Genomic DNA, 21,453 nt, shown 5'->3' with positions numbered 1-21,453 from the left:
TTTTTTGATTATGAAAAAGGCTAAGTAGACTTCATGGGAAAAAAAAATAGCACTTCTTTTAAAACCGGTATATTTCCATGCATGATGATTTGGCTCTCGCTGTATGTGGCTCTTTCAAAGACCCTGTGTTACAGCGTCAGCTGCTTAGGTGCAAGGTGACAAAGGCACTCATTGATGGCTTGGTTTTGACTTTCCGAAGGCTGGTGAATTCCTACATGAATATGGCCTTGAAAGCAACTTGGCTGAGCTACAGTGTGTGGAAAAATTTCTGTTTACCTAAAGCACACTGAACTTTTTGTTGCTTTCTGTGAAAGCAAAATTGATTCTCCTGTGGGTTTAAAAGAAAAAAAGTCCATTTCTCACCTTTCTAAAAGAATCTCATGGAGACCCCTGGGTAGGGCAGTTTACCAGGCCTAGGGAGACAGCAGCTTCCCTGGGAGAGCAGTGAACAGCCCAGGCCCAAGGACAGATGGTCCTGAAGCAAGAAGGCCATCTCCCCCTCCCAGAAGGAAACAGCTCTACCAAAGTCCCAGCAGATAACGGGGCCACCTTTGATTTCTAGAACCGCCCATAGGATATGACCTGTTTTAAAATGTTCTTACCGCAATGTATTTATATTTATTGAAAAAGTAATACATGAGCACAGAGAACAGCTCACACCATACAAAAGAGCACAGCACAGAAATCCAGCCTGCCCTGAGACAGCCACTGTGCCATTGTGAGCGGTCTACCTTTCCCAAATGTCCATGGACATTCCTGGGTGTGTGTATGTATGTGTATGTGTGTGTGTGTGTGTGTGTGTGTGTGTGTGTGTGTGTGTGTGTATACATATTCCACCACCACTACCCTTGACAAGTGTGATGATTCTATTTTGTGCCTTACTTTTCCCACTTGAGTATATTTTGTCATCTTTCCCTATCAGCACAGATACAGCTATTCGCTCTGGAGACATGCAAAGTATCCACTATGCGCAGGAACTCAGTTTGCTTAACCATCTCCAAGTGATAGATATCCGCTATCTCCAGACTTTTTAAAGCAGTCTGGTTGAAAGCCCTAGATGGGGAAAACAATGCTGTTACCTACATTTGGGAATATATCGATAGGATTTATTAGCAGAATTACTGGGTCAAAGAATATGTGCATTTTAATCTATGAGAGACTATCTATCTATGCTAACTCTCCAACCATAGTCTTAGAATCATAGCTGGAAGGAGCTTTAGGGATTCCCTAATTCAGTTTTTTAAATTCCCAGATTATCTTTAGAACCCAAGGCTCCCACAGTGGCTGCCTGGGCCAGGGGTGAATGGGGGCAGAGGAGGACAGGACAGGGAGTGAGGGAAAACCAGGAGAGATGCAGGATCTCCATGTACCCAACTCTGCTTCCATTAGGGCGGCATTACCTTCCTCTGCTTTATAGTATTAGGGCCCATGCTTTGTTAGGGGAAAAGGTTCTGCTACTTGACACCAACAAAAAACAAACACCACCGATTTTACAGCTGGGGAAACTGAGGCCCAGAAAGGACACATAGTGGAACCAAGACCAGAGCCTGAGTCTTTGCACTCTAGATCTATTCCTAACTCCATTTCATCGCGCTGTTGGGTTCACCTGGTCTTCCCTTGGATGCTCCCTACTGCAGGGAGCTCATACCTACCCTGGAGCAGCCAGTGCCATGGGAGCCGCTCTAGAAGAGTTCAATCACTGTAGCTGCTTCCAATGGTGGGCGTTGAGGAGCAGAGCCTCTCTCTCCCTCGTGAGCCTGAAGAGGGTCACGACTGCCCATCAACTAGACACCCTTGACTAGATGAGGAATTTCCCTTTGTGGAGGTTCTGAGTCAAGAGGCCTTGATGGGGCCCAGGTATCAACATTTAAATCTCTAGGGCAATATTTCTCAAAATAACCTGTAGTAGAGGCACAATTTTTTTTTAATTTCCAATTTATCTTGGACTGATACTTTTCAAGATATGATAAAAATCTATTATGCAAAAAGTAAAAAATTTAAAAGACATACAAAACTTGTCTTTTTTAAATTATCAGTTTCAACAGACCTAACCTAACTCAGTCAAATTGCTGTAAAAGTTTCTAAACACTGACTGTCAATTTCTGTTTTTATCTCATCATGGAATAGTGACAAATAGTTTGCAGCCTGGTACCAGTCCAGGGACCACACTTTGAGTAGCCCCCTTTCTAGGTGAGAGTGCTACAGAGAGAAAAACACTATTTTAAGCTATTAACCTTAAGTGACAGTAGAAAGAGCTCTGAGCACAGGAGTCAGGGGCCAAGGTTCTGGTCCCGGCTTACTGTCTTACTATAAATGAGGCCTTTCCTCTCTCTGGGTCTCAGTTTTCCTATTTGTAAAATGATTATTACTAACCTGCCCATCACGTTCCAATAAGGTAATGGATTTTTCCCTGGAGAGCTAGGGAAAAGGAATCACCTGCCAGCATCCAACCCCATGTTAGGAAGTCATGGAATTGAACAGGTCTAATTTAAGAGAATAGGGGTTTTAATGGTGTAAGGAGGTGGGAGGGATGGAAGAGGTGGAATGTGAGTTGGGAAGCCTGAGGGATGATTGGGAAGGCAAGTCTGCAAGAGCTGACGCAGCAAAGAGCAGCTGAGTGGAGGAGTGAAGGAGAAAGGGGACCGTGACCATGGAGCTCACCCCACATGGAAGATGGCTGCGTTGATGATGATGCTAAATGGGACAGAAGCCTCCTTCCACCTCCCTCTCTCACTAGACTCCACCAGCAATCTTTATCTCTTTTTCCTTGTATTGAACCCCCAGATTCCCTTGGAACGCTTCCTATGTCTCTTCCCAGCCCCAGATCCCAGCCCCTGCCTGGCCACTGTGAGCTGGTTCCAAGGAGGAGCACACTGAACCCTGAGAGTCAGCTGAGGACAGTGAGCTCCAGGGGCACCGGGACACGCCCTTAGAAGGTCAGGCTGGTGCTTCTGGGAAACCACAGGGCACAGGGTAAAGAACAAAGCCTTTCTCAAGAACACACTCCTGCTGAAGCACTGTCTCAGGCTCTCTCTTTTGCCTAGGAAATCAACTTTTACAAGGTCATTGACTACATCCTGCACGGCAAAGAAGACATCAAAGTCATCCCGTAAGTCTCTTCTCAAAACATGTAGAATTGCAGGCACATTATCAGTGTCCAGAAGATACTCATTCCAAGATCGACACTAACCAAACCCAAGAAGGCCACACACTCTGTTCGAGGCAGGGAGAGCAGTAAGGAGGCAGTGTGGAAGGGTGGAAAGACCATGCAGTTTGGAAAATGAGGCTGGATTCTGACTCAGCTGCTGTGAGTTCAAGTCCCAAGTCCAGTGTCAATAAGTGGCCTGGGGACTTCCCTGGTGGTGCAGTGGTTAGGAATCTGCCTGCCAGTACAGGGGACATGGGTGTGAGCCCTGGCCTGGGAAGATCCCACATGCCACGGAGCAACTAAGCCCATGTGCCACAACTACTGAGCCTGTGCCCTAGAGCCCACGAGTCACAACTATTGAGCCCACATGCCAGCAACTGCTGAAGCCTGCATGCCTAGAGCCCATGCTCTGCAGCAAGAGAAGCCACCACAATGAGAAGCCCGTGCACCGCAATGAAGAGTAGCCCATGCTCATAGCAACTACAGAAAGCCTGAACACAGCAACGAAGACCCAACGCAGCCATAAATAAATAAATAAATAAATAAATAAATAAATAAATAAATAAATAAATTTATTTAAAAATAAATAAATAAGTGGCCGGTTTGGGCCTCTCTATAGAATGAGGCCATGGTGTCCGATCACGGCTTTTCAATGATTTTCTATGGAGGCACATCTGGGGCCTAATGCAGAGGGTGAGACAAAGGCAGGAAGTTGGCAAAGAAAGTGACTCAGCCCCCAAGCAAAGCTTATTCTCTCTTTTTTTTTAAAATATTTTTTTATTTATTTAGGCTGCCACAGGTCTTAGCTGTGCCACGCAGGATCTTTAGCTGCAGCGTTCGAGCTCTTAGTTGCGGCATGCATGCGGAATCTAGTTCCCTGACCAGGGGTCGAACCCGGGGCCCCTGCATTGGGAGCGCATAGTCTTATCCACTGGACCACCAAGGAAGTCCCAGAAAGCTTATTCTCTAATGTCTTCTTATATGACCTAGGAGGATAATGAAAAGGCAAGAACTCCCAGAGGGTGAGGCCTCCAACCTACCTGCGGGTGGTGGAGGCTCAAAGGCCATTTTAAGATTTCAACAGTCAAGAACGTTTTTAGTATCAGCTTGTACTTTTTGATCAGTAGAGCACTCTCCAAAACTTAGCTGCCTTGTTACCTATGTGAATCCTCTGTGGGCACCAAGAGGCACCCCACAGTTTTGTCTGAGGCTTGGCTCTCTTTCCCAACTGAACTGCAGACTCCGTGAGGCTGTGATCAGCCTCTGTGGGAGAGCCTCACCTTTGGTCTCTTTTCTGGTCCAAATGAAGGGATTTATAGCAGGTCACCTTAATCCTTAAATAGTGGTTGTGAGAGGTCGCAGCTGTTGCCAAACAATTTTGATAATCCTGTCACTCAGATCACTCAGTTCTCTGGTTTATCTTTTACTGGTTGGGTATAAGAGACTGCTTCAGGTTCCTGAGTTTCTGGGTTCTCTCTGTTCCGTCTTGTTTGCATGAAGACTGAGTCTTTCCTAAACTCGTCGCTTTCTTGTTCTTTTTTTTCCTTGTCAGCTGCATACTCTGCCACCATTCTGTTTTCTAACCACTTCTCTAGAGGTGCCAGTTTATCAAACTCATTGTCTGTATGCTGAGTTATCACAGATCACAGTTCTCCCCAATGTCTCACCACTCCTCACCAAGTATCACACCCTTCTAGCCGCTGATAACATCCACCTTGCTGCCTTCTACAGTGTGGCTGTATCCACATTGAATTTAATATAAATTCTTAGAAGTAACTTAAAGAGATTATACTATGATGCAGCACGGAAACAAAAAGTGCCTTTGAATGGCACAAAAAGCCAGGAAAAAGGTATGAGATATGATAAAAATCTATACCTAAATGCTAAAAGAGCTCTGTTGATATTCGTAGAGTAATAATTATAAGTTCAAAAAGCACTGCATTACAGATTAATTGGCAGAATATTATCTTTCTCAGTTGCATATAAGAGACGGTTCTTGGGAATTCCCTGGCCATCCAGTGGTTACGACTCCACGCTTCCACTGTAGGGGGCATGGGTTCCATCCCTGGTAGGGGAGCTAAGATTCTGCAGGCCACATAGCACGGCCAAAAAAAAAAAGAAAGAAAAAAACAACCAGTTCTTGTAAGAACTGATGAGTTCTGAGATATACGTAAAGAAATACCATATATCCTATTTACAAGAGAGCTATCTAAAAGATAAGAATGCAGATAGAATGAAAGTAAAAGAATGAACAAAAGATATGCCTTGCAAATGATAATCAAAAGAAAAGCAATGTAACTATGTGACTATCAGATAAAAATAGGTCTCAAGATGCATTATTAGAGGGACTTCTCTGGTGGCGCGGTGGTTAGGAATCTGTCTGCTAGTACAGGGAACACAGGTTCGAGCCCTGGTCGGGAAAGATCCCACATGCCGCGGAGCAACTAATCCTGTGTGCACAAATACTGAACCTGTGCTCTAGAGCCCACGGGCCACAACTACTGAGCCCACGGGCCACAACTACTGAAGCCCGTGTGCCTAGAGCCCGTGCTCTGCAACAAGAGAAGCCACCGCAATGAGAAGCCCACACACTGCAAGGAAGAGTAACCCCCGCTCACCACAACTAGAGAAAGCCCGCACGCAGCAACGAAGACCCATAATCCATGGGTAAAAGAAGAAATCAATGGAAATTATGACATATTCTGAAAGAATGAAAACATTACATGTCAAAACCAGTATGATGCAGAAATCATGCTTAAGGTAAAAATTTACAGTCTTAAATATTCATATGAGAAAAGAATACAATATAAAGTAATAAACTCTGTACCCACTTGTATCAGTAGGGGTCCCAGCAGATAACAGGCGTCACATTCAAATTAGGGTAATTCAAGGAGGCTTTACTTATAAAGGGATGAATTACAGAGGTGTGGGTGGAATGAAGGAAACTGAAAGAGAATATGCTAGTAGTGAGGTTGTTGTAAGCATTCCTGGGCCCAAAGGAAATTTCTAGAACCTGGACGGAGAAAGTATCATGTAGAGCAGGGCATCTTGAGAGAAGTGTTGCCTTTCAGTCAAGAGACGCAGCAAACCCAGAGCAACCCTGCCAGGGGGAACCCAGGGAAATAAGTAGCCTGACCTAACTGTTCTACCTGCCTCTAGTTTTGGCCAGGTCTCCTCATTGGGCTAAATTCAATCAGAAGCTGGAAGGCCAGGCACCCTATTGATGGAGTCCACACAGACTGGCCTCCTGGGACACGGAGGAGCAGGTTGGAGAGCGGATCTGGAGGGTAGACAGAAGCTATCCATCACATTATCTCAAGAAACTAACAGCAAACAAGCAAATAAATAAACCCTCCCCAAAAGAATAAAGATAAGCCCAGAAATTAATGAAATATTAACAGAATAATGAACAAATGCCAAAAGCTGGTTTCTTGGAGAGATTAACAAAATTGATGAATTTCTGGCAAGACTGAGCAAGAAAAATAGAAAATCAAATGAGCTGTATCAGGAAGGAAAAGGGGGATAACCACAAAGACACAGAAATTAACAAGATAGTAAGAGGATATTATGCCCAAAATATTTTAAATCTAGATGAAAGAGGCAAATTCCTGCAAAAATAAAACCTACTAAATATAAATCACAAAGAAATAGAACACCACAATAGTCTTATAACAATAAAATACATTAAAACCTTCCCACAAAGACATTCCAGGCCCAGATGCCTTCAGGGGTGAGTTCTACTAAATATTTACGGAAGAAATAATGCAATTCTCATACAAATTATCCAGGAGACTAGAAAAAGAAGTGGCTAGCATAAACTTGACACCAAAACTCAACAAAGACTGTATGAAAAAAGAAAATTCAGACCAAGCTCACTTGTGAACATAGATGCAAATATGCTAAGTAAATAAAATTTTAGCAAATAATAACTAAAAAGGATTATACATCATGACCCAATTGGGTATATTCCAGGAATGCAGGGCTAACATTAGAAAAATGAATAAATACAATCTGCCACGTTAAGAGAAACATGACATAATTATCTCCATAGAGGAGAACTTCCTTAATCTTCTAAAAGTAATTTTTCTTTTAATGTCTGAAAATACTAAGTATTGACAGAGACGTGGAGTAAAGGAAGCTCTAATATACTGCTGATGGGAGTATTAATTGGCATGATCACTTTAGAAAACAGTTTGGTCTTACCTAGTAAAGTTGAAGACATGCACATCTTATGACCCAGGATTTCTACTCCTAGAATTAGCACATGGAATTGAATGCACATATACACCAGAGTGCTGGAAGCAGCAATGCTCATATTAGCCTCGCACTGAGGGAAATGTCCATCAACAGTTGAATGCATAAATTATATGCAACCTTACCAGGGAAAACGGTTGAAGTCAATCAAACAAATGAATTACAGCAACATGAAAAAGAAGTCCAATGAAATAATGTATGCACGTTGATTCTACCTAAAACAGGTGAAACAGGCTACAGGAAAACAGGCCACAGAAAAGCAAGAATCATAATATTGGAACAATGGTTACCTTTGGGGTTTGGGAGAAGGTTGCGAGTGGCGGGGGCTCAGGTCAGGGATTTCCAAGGTACCGACAAGGTTGTTCTTTCTTGTTTTTTTTTTTAAAATAAATTTATTTATTTATTCTTGGCTGCACTGGGTCTTTGTTGCCGCACATGGGCTTTTCTCTAGTTGCGGCAAGCGGGGGCTACTCCTCCTTGCTGTGCGTGGGCTTCTCATTGCGGTGGCTTCTCTTGTTGCGGAGCATGGGCTCTAGGTGCGTGGGCTTCAGTAGTTGCAGCACACGGACTCAGTAGTTGTGGCACACGGGCTTAGTTGTGGCTCGCAGGCCCTAGAGCGCAGGCTCGGTAGTTGTGGCGCATGGGCTTAGTTGCTCCGCGGCATGTGGGATCTTCCTGGACCAGGGCTTGAATCTGTGTCCCCTGCATTGGCAGGCGGATTCTTAACTGCCGCGCCACCAGGGAAGTGCCAGGTATAATTTCATAGGAGTTCACTTTCAAACAACTGATGAAGTTTTTCATGCATTTTTCCATGTGTGTAAATATTTTTTGCAATAAACAAGTAAAAATAATACCCAAAATTGTGATATTGCTGTGTGGGATAAATAAGTATGTAAAGCACCTAGCTTAGTGCTTGGTATGTGGTAGGAGCTCATCCTAGGGGGGTTTCCCTCACTCTACATGATATTAAGCTAACTCTCTGTATGTAAGTACTAAATGGAGGGAAATGACGGCATCTGTTTTTGCTCAGCAGCCAATAACAATCTGTTGGATGAATTTTGTCTCTTTTCTTAGGGAGTCAAACTCAGTGTGAAATTAATAAAACTGATTTATCGCTTTTTTCTCAGTGTCTACATTTGGACCTTAAGATGCTTAGCCAAGATTTGGGGCTTGGTCTGGTATAGTAAGTGGGCGCTTGGAGCCACCAGAGAGAAGAGGGAGGGTAAGATCCAGTTTCAAGTTTTTAGTCCAACTGTCCCTACATCAGAAGTTACCACTGGGGGATTCCCTGGTGGCGCAGTGGTTAGGAATCCGCCTGCCAGTGCAGGGGACACGGGTTTGAGCCCTGGTCTGAGAAGATCCCACATGCCGCGGAGCAGCTGGGCCCATGCGCCACAACTACTGAGCCTGCACTCTGGAGCCCGTGAGCCGTAACTACTGAAGCCTGTGCGCCTAGAGCCTGTGCTCTGCAGCAGGAGAAGCCATCGCACTGAGAGGCCCTTGCACCGCAGCGGGGAGTGGCCCCCCTCGCCGCAACTAGAGAAAGCCCGTGCACAGTGACAAAGACCCAACACAGCCAATAAATAAATAAAATCTATTTTTAAAAAAAGAAGTTACCACTGTCTTTGGCCTTTACAGGAATCCACCTCCGGACCATTGGGCTTTAGTGAGCGGCCTTCCCACTTACGTTGCCCAAAATGGCCTGGTAAGTAATACAACTTTGAAGGGGGAGAGTTTTGAATCAGGTAGAAAGGTGAAGGGATTTCCGATCAAGAGAGTGGGAAAAACGATGGGAAGTGTGTATCTCTAAAAGCCCGGTTCTCCCATTTCTCAATTCGCTCGACGGCTGGTCCAAGGGGATGTGCAGAGAATTGACATTTGAAGAAATATGAAATACACAGAGAAAGAACCCTCAGATGGAAAGGTGCACAGTCTCAGTGACAACTAAAGATACTTACGCAAATGTCAGGGATAAAGTCACAGTGGCTGGTCCACCAGGCTCACCACAGAACAAGTCCCATCCTCTCATCCCAGAGACTTAGTTGCCACTCCCAACACCCCCCCAACCCCGTTCCTGCCACATTTCCAGCCACACAGCAGAGCTCAAATGCTCTATCTCCCCGCATGCCCTACCCGCTTGGGGTGCAGGGTAGAGTGAGAGTATCCCCTAGAGAGAAGGGTCATAGCTGCACATCACCCCAATATTTGAGCCTGCTTATCTCTGTATCCTTCCCCAGGCACACACACTACACAGTGCTGTTCATGTATCAGGGTGTTTATTTATTGGGCATTTTCTATGTGCCAGGTGCTGTGCTTGGCTCTGGGGATACAATGATAGATGAATCAAATAGTTTCTCTTCTGAAGCTCATCATCAAATGGGAGATATCTTTATGAACAGATACTTAGACTATAATGTGATAAGGCCAGATAGAGATGTACATGGTACATTCTATGAACACAAAGTAGGAAGCATCTAAACCAGCTTTACTTGCCAGAGTGTTTTGGTCTGAGTTTTAAAATAAATAGGGGTTAGGCAGGTGGGGCATGAAAGGGGATTGCAGGTGGAGGAAGCAACATGGGCAAACAACTAGGGCTTGGAGGTTTGAAGTGACACAGAGTGTGCAGTTCCGTGTTGCTGGAGTGTTAGGTTTGAGACAGGAAGATGGCAAGAGATGAGACTTGAGAGGGAGGGAGGGGCCAGATCACAGTAGCCTTGGACGCCAGGTCAAGAGGGTGGAACTTTAATCTACAGGCGATGGGTTTTTAAGCAAAAGGTTGGCACAATGAATTTTCATTTCAGAAAGAAAACTCTGAACGCTCCCTAGAAAATAGATCTGAAGGGACTAAGACTGGAAGCAGAGCAAAAAGTGTGTCCTTACAAACAAGAGATGAAGAACATCTCAACAAAGGCAAAGGCAGTAAAGAACACTGTCTTCATTGCTAACAGCCATGGAGTGCTTATGATGAGCCAGGCAGTGAATACATTTGCTCATTCAATACTCATGACTCAGACAGAGATGAGGTGGAGAGAGGGATATCAGGGCTCAGATCTAACACTGAAAGGGCTTTGTGATTGGTTGTGAGCAGAGAGGGAGGGAGAGAAGGACCAAAGCCAATTTCAGGCTTCTAGATTGGACAGATAATGCTGCCACCAGGTTTGGATGTAAGATGCTGAGATCACTTTCAGACAAGGTACAACAGAGACTTTTTTCAGAAGCAAGTGTCCAGCAAGCAGCTAAAGAGATGACTCTGATGCTGTGGAGCTAGAGGACAGATGGAGATAGAGATTTGTGTCAACAAAAGGTAGAGATCTGTACTGACTACACTACAGACCATATGATAGTATATCTGGTCCTTGACCACTTTGCTCCTAGGAGCAGATGGTACTTGAAACCATGAGTGCGGATGAAGTCACCAGGGAGAGTGAGGGAGACTCGGGGTAGAATACTAGAGGATGCCAGCATTTAAAGATTGGGTGGAGGAAGAAGAGTGTGTGAAGGAGAATCAGAAGAAGGGTTCAGAGGTGTCTGGAGGCCCAGGAGAGGGTAGTGTCATGGAAACCAAAGAAGTAGAAACTTTCAACAAAGAGAGAGAATAACAAATGCAGCAAAAGTGATCCAGTGAGATAAGAACCAAAAACTCCCATTGGGCTTGGCAGTTAGGAGGTCATTGATGGCCCTGATTAGAGCAGGCTTGGTGGCAAGGTGGAGGCAGAAACCAGCGGGTGGTCTGCTGAGGTGTGGATGGGTAATGAGAAGGTAGAAAATGCAAGAGAAGGTAGAAAATGCAAGAGAAGGAGGAGAAAACCTGATGGTCACTACAAAGACCACATTGGGCCAAGGGAGGATTTTGTTTTCGAGGTTGGGAGAGAATCAAGCATGCCCATGGACTGAAGCTAAAGAACCTTCAGAGAGGTTAGAAATCAGGAGAGAACAATAGCAACTGATGGAATTGGCCCAGGGAGAGGCCAGAGGTGTGGTACAGTGGGTGGGCAGTCTTGAACAGGAGCAGGCACAGCTCATCCTCTCAGACAACAGAATGGTCTGATCTACTGGGATAGGCAGGGTCAAAGCAAGCTCACATGGTACCTTTTTGAGAACTAGAAAATGTGTCCCTTCTTGATGGATGAAAAGAGAAAGACTAGGGCCATTGTTCTGAAAGTCAAGAACAGGCTGGATTTCAACTCCCAGTCACCCCCTCAGCCAGATGCCTTTGTGCAGTGCACATGCTACACAACTGTATACAGTGGCTCCATAGGCAGGACTCTGGAGGGATCAGATAAGTGTTGTCTGCATGATAGGGTAAACTGGTCCAGTTTTCAGGAGAGGAATCTTGCAATATACATACAACCAGAGCTACAGCACATTTTACTTCTTCATTTGCTGTGAAGTTTACAGCACAAGGAAAAACTCCTTCCTGACAAAACAAATATAATTGATTCAAAGATGTTTAGAGTGGTATTATTTACATTAATTAAAAAAACTGAACATAACCAAATACTCAACAAAAGGGGGCAAGAAAATGGGACACCTTACTATAAAACTACAGTCATCAAAACAGTATGGTACTGGCACAAAGAACAGGAGAGAAAGCCCAGAAATATGCCCACACATACATCATCATACATCACTGTTGTATGATCAATTAATCTACAACAAAGGAGGCAAGAATATACAATGGAGAAAAGAAAGTCTCTTCAATAAGTGGTGCTGGGAAAACTGGACAGCTACATCTAAAAGAATGAAATTAGAACATTCTCTAATACCATATACAGAAATAAACTCAAAATGCATTAAAGACCTAAATGTAAGATCAGACACTATAAAACTCCTAGAGGAAAACATAGGCAGAACACTCTCTGACATAAATCACAGCAATATCTTTTTGGATCCACCCCCTAGAGAAATGAAAATAAAAACAAAAATAAACAAATGGGACCTCATTAAACTTAAAAGCTTTTGCACAGCTAAGATAACCATAAACAAAACAAGAAGACAACACACAGAATGGGAGAAAATATTTGCAAACGAAGCGACCAACAAGGGATTAATCTCCAAAATTTACAAACAGCTCATGCAGCTCTATATCAAAAAAAAAAAAGACAACCCAATCAAATAAATAGGCAGAAGATCTAAATAGACATTTCTCCAAAGAAGACATACAGATGGCCAAAAAGCACATGGAAAGATGCTCAGTATCACTAATTATTAGAGAAATATAAATCAAAATTACAATGAGGTATCACCTCACGCTGGTCAGAATGGCCATCATCAAAAAAAAACATGATACAAATGAACTTATATACAAAACAGAAACAGACTCACAGACTTAGAAAACAAACTTATGGTTACCAAAGGGGAAAGGTGCGGGGGGTAGGGATAAATTAGGAGGTTGGGATTAATATAGACACACTACAATATATAAAATAGACAATCAACAAGGACCTACTGTATAGCACAGGGAACTCTACTCAATACTCTGTAATAACCTATATGGGAAAAGAATCTGAAGAAGAATGGGTATATATAAATAAATAAAATAAATAAATAAATAAATAAATAAATAAAAGATAAATAAATAAATAAATAAATAAAATAAATAATAAATAAATAAATAAAAGATGAATGAGATATGAAAAAAGCTAACATTAAAAAGAAGAAAGTGGGACACTATACAGCTATTAATAACAACAAATTGTAGCCTTAACTTTCTCAAAGCTTGGCAATGACTCAGAAGTGAAGCAAATGGTAAGAAGCCATGTTTATAAGGCAGTTTTCCTGTTCGGCAGCCTCATTTAATAATTCAAAACCATCTTAAGCATGTCTACCTGATGAAAAGAATGTGAATGCCTTGGATAAGGATGTGATATTTCTGAAAATATCATGCCCATTGCCCTCAACGGGTACTCTATCAAGTCTAATCATAACTCCATTATTCCTTTTCATGGCTTTCAGATCTGCAACATCATGAATGCACCTGCAGAGGACTTTTTTGCATTCCAGGTAAGTTATTTTTTATTTACTCTCTGTCATATGATATTTCCCCCCCCCCAAAGAGGATTCAAATACATTAGAATCCATCTACTTTATTGGGAAGCAGTCTCAACAAAGCAAAAATGTGAGTGCAAAAATGTCATGTGCCCATGGAAGTGGGGAGAGAGCTAATTTGGTAAATCCAAGGTCCCATTTGGTCTTAAGGTTTACACCCTTTGCTTTCTGGCCTCAGGACCTTTGCTTATGCTGTTCTATGCCTTACTACCGTCTCTTGTCCAAATCCCCTTTGCCCTTCAATGATAACCCCAAATGCTATGAAACTTCTATGAAGTTTTATTCTGCTTCCCCTGGCTGAATATCATTTCTGTCTCCTTAGGATTATCATGGAATGTTGTTTAGTATTGCATTTGATTTTGTTTGTTTGTATTTTTAAAAAATGTTTGCAGAGGGCATGCTCTGGGCCAGGCATGGGCACGATGCTACACCAGCTACAGAGGTGGACCAGACAGGCATGGTCTTTGTCTTCAGGGAGCTCGTGATCATATGGGGAAAGAGGCATGTGGAGTGCTGATCAGGACAATAGCAGAGGGACAGAGGAGGGACTCTCCCAGGGGGGGCTTGACTTCATCTGGGAAGAGTCAAGGAACATGTCCCTGAGAAATTATGTTTGGGCAGTAAAGAAAGGAGAGAGGATTGCAGGAAAGAGAGGGCTTGTTGGAAGGAACCAGAGTAGACCAATGAGACTAAGGGGAGAGTGGCAGGACGAAACTCTAGAGAGGTAGACACAGGGCAGGTCACACAGGGCCTGGAAGGTCATGCTAAGGAGTTTGGCTTTCTTACTCTATTTCCCTTACATCATCTTTCATGATCCTTCCTTGTCTTTTAGATTAATTCCTCTTGGCAAAATATAGGCTTCCTTTGGTCAAAGGTCGGGGCTTATCTTTCTTAACATGTGCAGCTCTGGGTGCCCTGTCAATATTTCTTGAGTTTAGCATGCTAGGTGTATGAAAACCAAATAATGAGCAGTCAGGAAATAATTAAGAAGGAAATAAAAATGGCTCATAGCAAAATTAGTGGTTTTTTTTTTTTTTTACTCCTTAAATAACATTATGAAAGACCTTAGGGAGAATATCCTTCCAAGGTTAAGACCGTATGTCTTGTGTTGTGATGTTGACCACATCAGTGTGACAAGGCAAATTGTTGCTGAGAGTTGCTAATCTGATTATAACCACAACAGAACTTGATCTTTACCCAAGTCATCTGATTAACTGTAGTTTACCCACTTTAATAAATAAAGTCTAACCTTGTTTTTAGATTCCAGTCTTCTGTCTCCCAACTCTTCCTCCACAAAGTAGCCTGAGTGATTTTTCAAAGAAAAACATAAGTTGCATCAAGTAACTTTGCTCCTTAAAATGTTTAATACTAAAAAAAAAAATGTTTAATACTTTCCCATTTCACTTTTTTTCACTTCCAATAAAATCTGCTTCTTCATCATGGCCTTCAGAGAGGCTGTGATAGAAAAGGTTAGGGAGAGAGCTGGGAACTTGAATTCAAGTTTCCTGACTGACAGCTCTATGCTCTTTGGACTGTATTCTACATCCCTCTGAAGTCACTCTCCTACCAGGTGCTGAGTTCAAGTGCTACTTAAATAATAATAATTATCATCTCACCCCCTTTAAAATCTTGGAACTTTCGAGCTAGAAGACTCTCCAACTCCAGGAAGCCTTCCTTGACTTCCTTCCCTCCTCTGGCTCCCAAAGTACTTTGCAGAACTTCCCACATGCAGTGTGATTGCCTGTTTACCTTCCAGATGTGAGCAACCTGAGGACAACACCTCTGCCTTATTTTTCTTAGTTCTCCCATCTTCTAGCTCAGGTTCTTGTACATTGTAAAATACTTGATAAATCTTCAATGAATCAGTGGAAAAAAGGCTAGAAATTGTCTAGTTATCCCCATTTTATAAATGATGAAAGTGAGGCTCAGAGAGATGGGAAATGACTCACAAATGGTACCTTATGATTGACCAAGATATTTCACTTCTATTTTCTCATTTGTTCCATGAGGTACCTACTCTTACTACCAGCCCCAACTATAAATGAGAAAATTGAGGCTCACAGAGATAAAACAACCTGCCGAAAGGAGCAGAGAAAGGCAGGTCTGGAGACAAAAGGTACAGGTTATATCCAGTTGATTAGTTCAAAGTTACAAGCATCACCAACATGGCCCCTTTTAAGCCAGTCCCCTGCAGTTAGCTCCTGTATCTGAAAGGGAAACACTACCTCCCTGGACTGTTTGTTTGCATCATTAGATCTCCAATACACAACTCGTTGCCTGGCACATGATGGCCCTGACATGTTGGGCATGAAAACAGTATAGCTATCTGGCTTACGGCGCTCCCACCAGATGGGCAACCTGCTCATGGCGTTTGGCGACTAAAATCATGCAAAGTCCAACAAGGTCTAACCTCTTGCCACCCCCTCAGCCAGTCAGGGTCATAAGGCAGCATGAAGTCCATTACAGATGCCTCTGCAGCCTGGTACCTGAAGCAAACTTACTCTGGCTCTTCTCTTGCAGAAAGAGCCTCTGGATGAGTCCGGATGGATGATTAAAAATGTCCTTTCTATGCCAATTGTGAACAAGAAGGAAGAAATTGTTGGGGTGGCCACGTTTTACAATCGCAAAGATGGGAAACCCTTTGATGAAATGGATGAGACCCTCATGGAGGTACGGTTTTTGAGGAGGCCCCTAGACGTGGTATTCAGAGTCGGCTCACCAACGAACTTGGCCCCCAGAGCCGCATGGTGGGGCCCTTGTGTGCTGCTGCCCCAGCTCAGGAGGGATGGGAGCTCACCTTGTAGACACTTTCCTGACTCAACATTTATTCTCTTTGCTCTCCCTTCTGCACTGCAGCAGTTGTCAGAGAGATCTATATTCCCTTTTTAAAAAAATTAATAAACTTTACCCTTTAGAGAAGCTTTAGGTTCTCAGCGAAATTGAGCAGAAAGTACAGAGAGTTCACTTATATCCCATGTCTCCACATACGCACAACACGTTCCGCTTTTGTGAAATGATTAGACATCAGGATGGCGCTTCATGTGTGTTAGAGCTTTATTCAAAGTGCATTCCCATCCATTATTTCATCTTATCCTAACAACATCTCTTTGAGGAGGGCAGCACACAGCTAATCAAACCCATTTTGTAGCTGAGAAAATGGAGGTTTACAGAGTCTTGCCCTAAGTTACAGAGGCAGGATCAAACCTGGATGTTCTGCCTCTGATTCTTCCTTTCCTTCCTTTCAGTCTTTGACTCAATTCCTGGGCTGGTCTGTCTTAAATCCTGACACTTATGAGTCAATGAACAAACTTGAAAACAGGAAGGATATTTTCCAAGACATGGTGAAATATCACGTGAAGTGTGACAATGAAGAAATCCAGAAAATCTTGGTGAGTAGTGTTTTTTTCCTGTTTCTACTCTAGAAATGGCTGCTATGGGGACAGCTGTCCCTCGCAGGGTTACCTCAGTCTTAGAACCAGACCTTGGCTTAACAGCTCTAGAAACTCCATTTTTCTCTGTGCTCAGGGCTAACATGGTACTAGAGATGGAGTCACCAACCACAGTCCCTACTCTGAGAGGAAGCTCTATCTGAGAGACCAATGGACAATGGTCAGCTGCTCAGAGCCTCCCTCCATGAGGTCAGCTCACTTAGAAGACTCAATTTTTCTGAGCAAAGAAATAGTTCAGAGGGGGGGTTAGATGTTTGTAGGAAGCCCTCACATAGTTTCATCACTATACAGTATATAAGGTAATTTCACACTTATGATGCTTACAATAGCCCAGTAAGGTGGGCAGGGAAAGGATTTGGTTTCTTTGGCCGTGCCACATGGCATGTGGGATTGTAGTTCCCTGACCAGGGATCGAACCCACGCCCACTGCATTGGAAGCTCAGAGTCTTAACCACTGGACCACCAGGGAAGTCCCAGGGTAAGAATTTTTACCCCCATTGTAGAGATGAAGAAATTGAGCCCGAGAAGGGGGAAGTAATTTGTCCCCAAATCACCCAGCTCGTTAAATAGGTCTCATTTAACATTCAGGGTAATGAGCAAATTATCACTGTGCTGAAAGGGCTGCCTTGGGAGGTAGTGAGCACCCCATCATGAGAGGTATCTAAGCATAGGCTGAGTGATCATATATCAGGGAAGCTATAGAGGGAAATCCCACCTGGGTGGGAAATTGGATGACAGGCTTTCAAAGATATGTGAGAATCAGTGATCCACCATTCCTGGGATTTTGGTCTCAAAGAGATCAAGATTTTAGAAGTAAACAGAATTAGCCAAAAGGCATTGGATATGATGCCCAGCTGAGTTCCCAAGACTTTGGTTTATACACTGCACAAGTTGAAACAACATAAACCAATGTTTTCAGAGGGCATTTCTTAAGCTGGGAAGATACAACAAATTTGATCATTTTGATCCCAATAACTGATAAAGTCAAAGGAGAAAACATCCAGTATGGATGAACTGACCCATGGTTTGCTTGTCTCAGTCCATAATTTTAAGCCAAATGATGGATATGTAGACCCTATGGAGGCGTAGCTTCAGTGAACCAGTTAAAAGTTAATAGACTATACTCTAGATCAAGAAATCCGAAACCAGTTATTAGGTCCAGGTTCCCCCCTCCTGTAGCACATGGGGAAATAGGCCCAGAGAGGGAAGGAACTTGTCTCAAGTCACACAGTAAGTGAGAGGAAGAGCCAGGACCATGAGCAAGGATTCCAGATGCCCAGTCAGCGATAATAACAATATCAACAACAGCATTACTTAATTTTAGCACTTACTATGTGCTAAGCACTGCTCTTGGTGATTTACATTCATTATTTAATTTAGTTGCATATATGTTTTTGGAAATGACTTTGCATAAGGGAATTCCCTGGCAGTCCAGTGGTTAGGACTCTGCGCTTCCATTGCAAGGGGCATTGGTTCGATCCCTGGTCTGGGAGCTAAGAACCCACGTTTAAAAAAAAAAAAAAAAAGACTTTGCATAATCTAATTTTAACTTGCCAGTTAAGTACTTTTATTATCCCCATTTTACAGAGGAGGAAATGGGAGATCCAAGCCAGTAACTGGCAGAGCTCGAATATGCACGAATGGCTCCATGGCTCCAAAGCACATGACCTTGAATTTACTTGTCAATAAATGTTGAATGACAGCCTCTCTGAGTTGGTAGCTCTGTTGCAAGAACTTTGGTGGAAGAAGAAAAAAGGAAATGGAAAAGTAGAGATACATTTAGACCTTAGATGTAGTAAACTAATTCTTTTCTCTGCTATTTCGGGCCCTGGCAGAAAACCAGAGAAGTGTATGGGAAGGAGCCATGGGAATGCGAGGAAGAAGAACTGGCTGAGATCCTGGTGAGCTGGGCAGCAGCGCCGGCCCTGACCGGTTACAAGCGCGGGGTGTGCCCCAAGCGTGGGCGGGGAGTGTCTCTGCCAAGCATGACCCTTGCCACTCTGCTCTGATCCTTCCAGCGGACTTGGGATAGGGACAGGGCTTGGGTGGGGGGGATAGGAGAGGGACCCAGGAACTCTTCATGCGTCCCAGTCACTTGACTCCATGTTTCACACAGCAAGAACAGCTGCCAGATGCAGAGAAATATGAAATTAATAAATTCCACTTCAGCGACCTGCCCTTGACGGAACTGGAGCTGGTGAAATGTGGAATACAGATGTACTATGAGCTCAGGGTGGTGGATAAATTTCACATTCCTCAGGAGGTGAGGTCGAAACAGACGTTTGATTTCCCTTTTTCTTTTCCCTGTTTCTTTTTTGCTTGCTTAAAAAAAAAAAAACTCAATCTGTAAACTGCCTTAAAAAGAGTGTACCCTCAGCTTTTAGGATTTAAAGCATTAGTCACACTGCACAGATGCGTCATTTCTCAGAAAACAGACACATGGTTCCTCTGAACTGTGGTGTCTCTCAAGGTGGGTATTGAGGCACTGAGTTCTGAAGACTATGGATAAATGGGACTCCAAAAGCGGTCCTACAGTCAAACAGAGTGGGAAAAGTGGGTTAAATCCATTTAAACAGGACTTTTTCCCCTGCAGAATTCCTTAGGTGTGCTGTGCATCTAGGGGGACGGGGATGGACAAAAAGGTGGGGGTGGGGGATATATCGCGTGCAGAATTTCCCAGACTTCTTTGATTAAAGCAGCGGTTCTAAATGTGTTGCCCCAAAGCACATCAGCATCACCTGAAAACGGATCAACACGGGCGCATGGGCAGGCGCACCCCCCCATCCCCCCGCCCCCAACACACACACACACACACACACACACACACACACACACACTCCTAGCTGTAAGGAATCAGAAACTGTTTTCACAAGGCCTCCCCACAGCCCGGAGCGCTTCAGACGTGCACTCAAGTCTGAGAACCACTGATGTAAAGACCCCTTTGATTTTTCTCCTGTACAGTTCCTTTAAGCTTCTCCCAGGGCCTTGTTTCATAACCACGTCCACTGTCATAGTACCTAGCAGTCTGCAAAGTGCTCTCACAGCCTTATTGCATCTATTGCTAGTTCCCACACGTGGTCCAGGGCGGGGGCTGGAGCATCTGGGGTTCAGCAGGCAGCATCCCCACCACCATCACCCCCAAGCCTTGGCGCAATGCTGCTTCCTCACTGATGTGCATGTGTTCACAGGTTCTGGTGCGGTTCATGTATTCCCTGAGTAAGGGCTACCGCAGGATCACCTACCACAACTGGCGGCACGGCTTCAACGTGGGGCAGACCATGTTCTCCTTGCTGGTGGTACGACGGTGGCGGCATCTGGGCGGCGTGGTGGGTGGGGCGGCGGGCGGCTGCGAGCTCCCGCCACACTGGGACGACTTTGTGCAGCTCCCCTAGCAGCAGCAGCAGCATTCTTCTACCTACTACTTTTTTTTAAAAAAATGCAAAAAGAGTACATGCTTAGCATAACTGAATTCCAAGAAGAGAGAAGTATATAAAATAAAAAGTAAAAGAAAGCTACATTCTTCTCCCACGCCCAAGCCGGTATTTGGAGAAAACCATGACACAACTCCTTCAAGATTTTCTTTTAAGAATCATCGAGACATATTTGTTAACACACACATACACAAAGTTTATTTTGTTCATAACCAATTAAATATTATTATTCTGTAACATGCTTTTTTCATTTGAAAATATATAAATATATCAATCATATTCTTTAAATATATTGTTATTGTGGTAAAATATACATAACCTAAAATTTACCATTTTAACCATTTTTAGGTGCACAATTCAGTGGCATTCAGTATGTTCACAATATTGGGCAACCATCACCACTCTCCAACTCTCGAAATTTTCCAACTTCCCAAATAGACACCCTGTCCCCATTAAACAACAATATTAACGCAGCTCCCCATCTCCCCTGTCCCCAGGCCCTGGCGACCACCATTCTACTTTTTCAATCTCTATGAATTTGATTATAGGTATCTCCCATGAGTAGAATCACACAGTATTTGTCCTTTTGTGTCTGACTTACTCCACTGAATGTTTTCTTTTTAAAAATTTTTTATTTATTTATTTTTTTACATCTTTATTGGAGCATAACTGCCCCACAATGGTGTGTTAGTTCCTGCATCACAACAAAGCGAATCAGCCATACATACACACACGCCCCCATACCTCCACCCTCTTGCGTCTCCCTCCCACCCTCCCTATCCCACCCCTCTAGGTGGTCACAAAGCACCGAGCTGATCTCCCTGTGCTATGCGGTTGCTTCCCACTAGCTGTCTATTTTACGTTTGGTAGCGTATATATGTCCATGCCACTCTCTCGCTTTGTCACAGCTCACCCTTCCCCCTCCCCATATCCTCAAGTCCGGTCTCTAGTAGGTCTGTGTCTTTATTCCTGTCTTACCCCTAGGTTCTTCATGACATTTTTTTTTCTTAAATTCCATATATATGTGTTAGCATACGGTATTTGTCTTTCTCTTTCTGACTTACTCCACTCTGTATGACAGACTCTAGGTCCATCCACCTTATTACAAATAGCTCAATTTCGT

General features: G+C 43.5%; 1 protein-coding gene across 2 annotated transcripts in view; it reads left to right on the top strand.

The window, feature by feature from the left end:
• Positions 1–21,453, top strand: part of PDE6A (phosphodiesterase 6A) — a 69,445-nt gene that overhangs the window by 23,381 nt on the left and 24,611 nt on the right. For both annotated transcript variants that reach the window (XM_065874680.1, XM_065874681.1), the window contains 8 exons: positions 3,045–3,109; positions 9,041–9,107; positions 13,358–13,405; positions 15,971–16,120; positions 16,696–16,839; positions 18,735–18,800; positions 19,016–19,162; positions 20,088–20,195. In XM_065874680.1, coding sequence (XP_065730752.1) covers positions 3,045–3,109; positions 9,041–9,107; positions 13,358–13,405; positions 15,971–16,120; positions 16,696–16,839; positions 18,735–18,800; positions 19,016–19,162; positions 20,088–20,195 — 795 coding nt within the window. The remainder of the gene's footprint in view (positions 1–3,044; positions 3,110–9,040; positions 9,108–13,357; positions 13,406–15,970; positions 16,121–16,695; positions 16,840–18,734; positions 18,801–19,015; positions 19,163–20,087; positions 20,196–21,453) is intronic.

The sequence above is a fragment of the Phocoena phocoena genome, chromosome 3 (assembly GCF_963924675.1).
Source record: "Phocoena phocoena chromosome 3, mPhoPho1.1, whole genome shotgun sequence".
NCBI lineage: Eukaryota > Metazoa > Chordata > Mammalia > Artiodactyla > Phocoenidae > Phocoena > Phocoena phocoena.
Note: the sequence above shows the minus strand (reverse complement) of the source record. Positions and strands in the feature narration are given on the sequence as shown.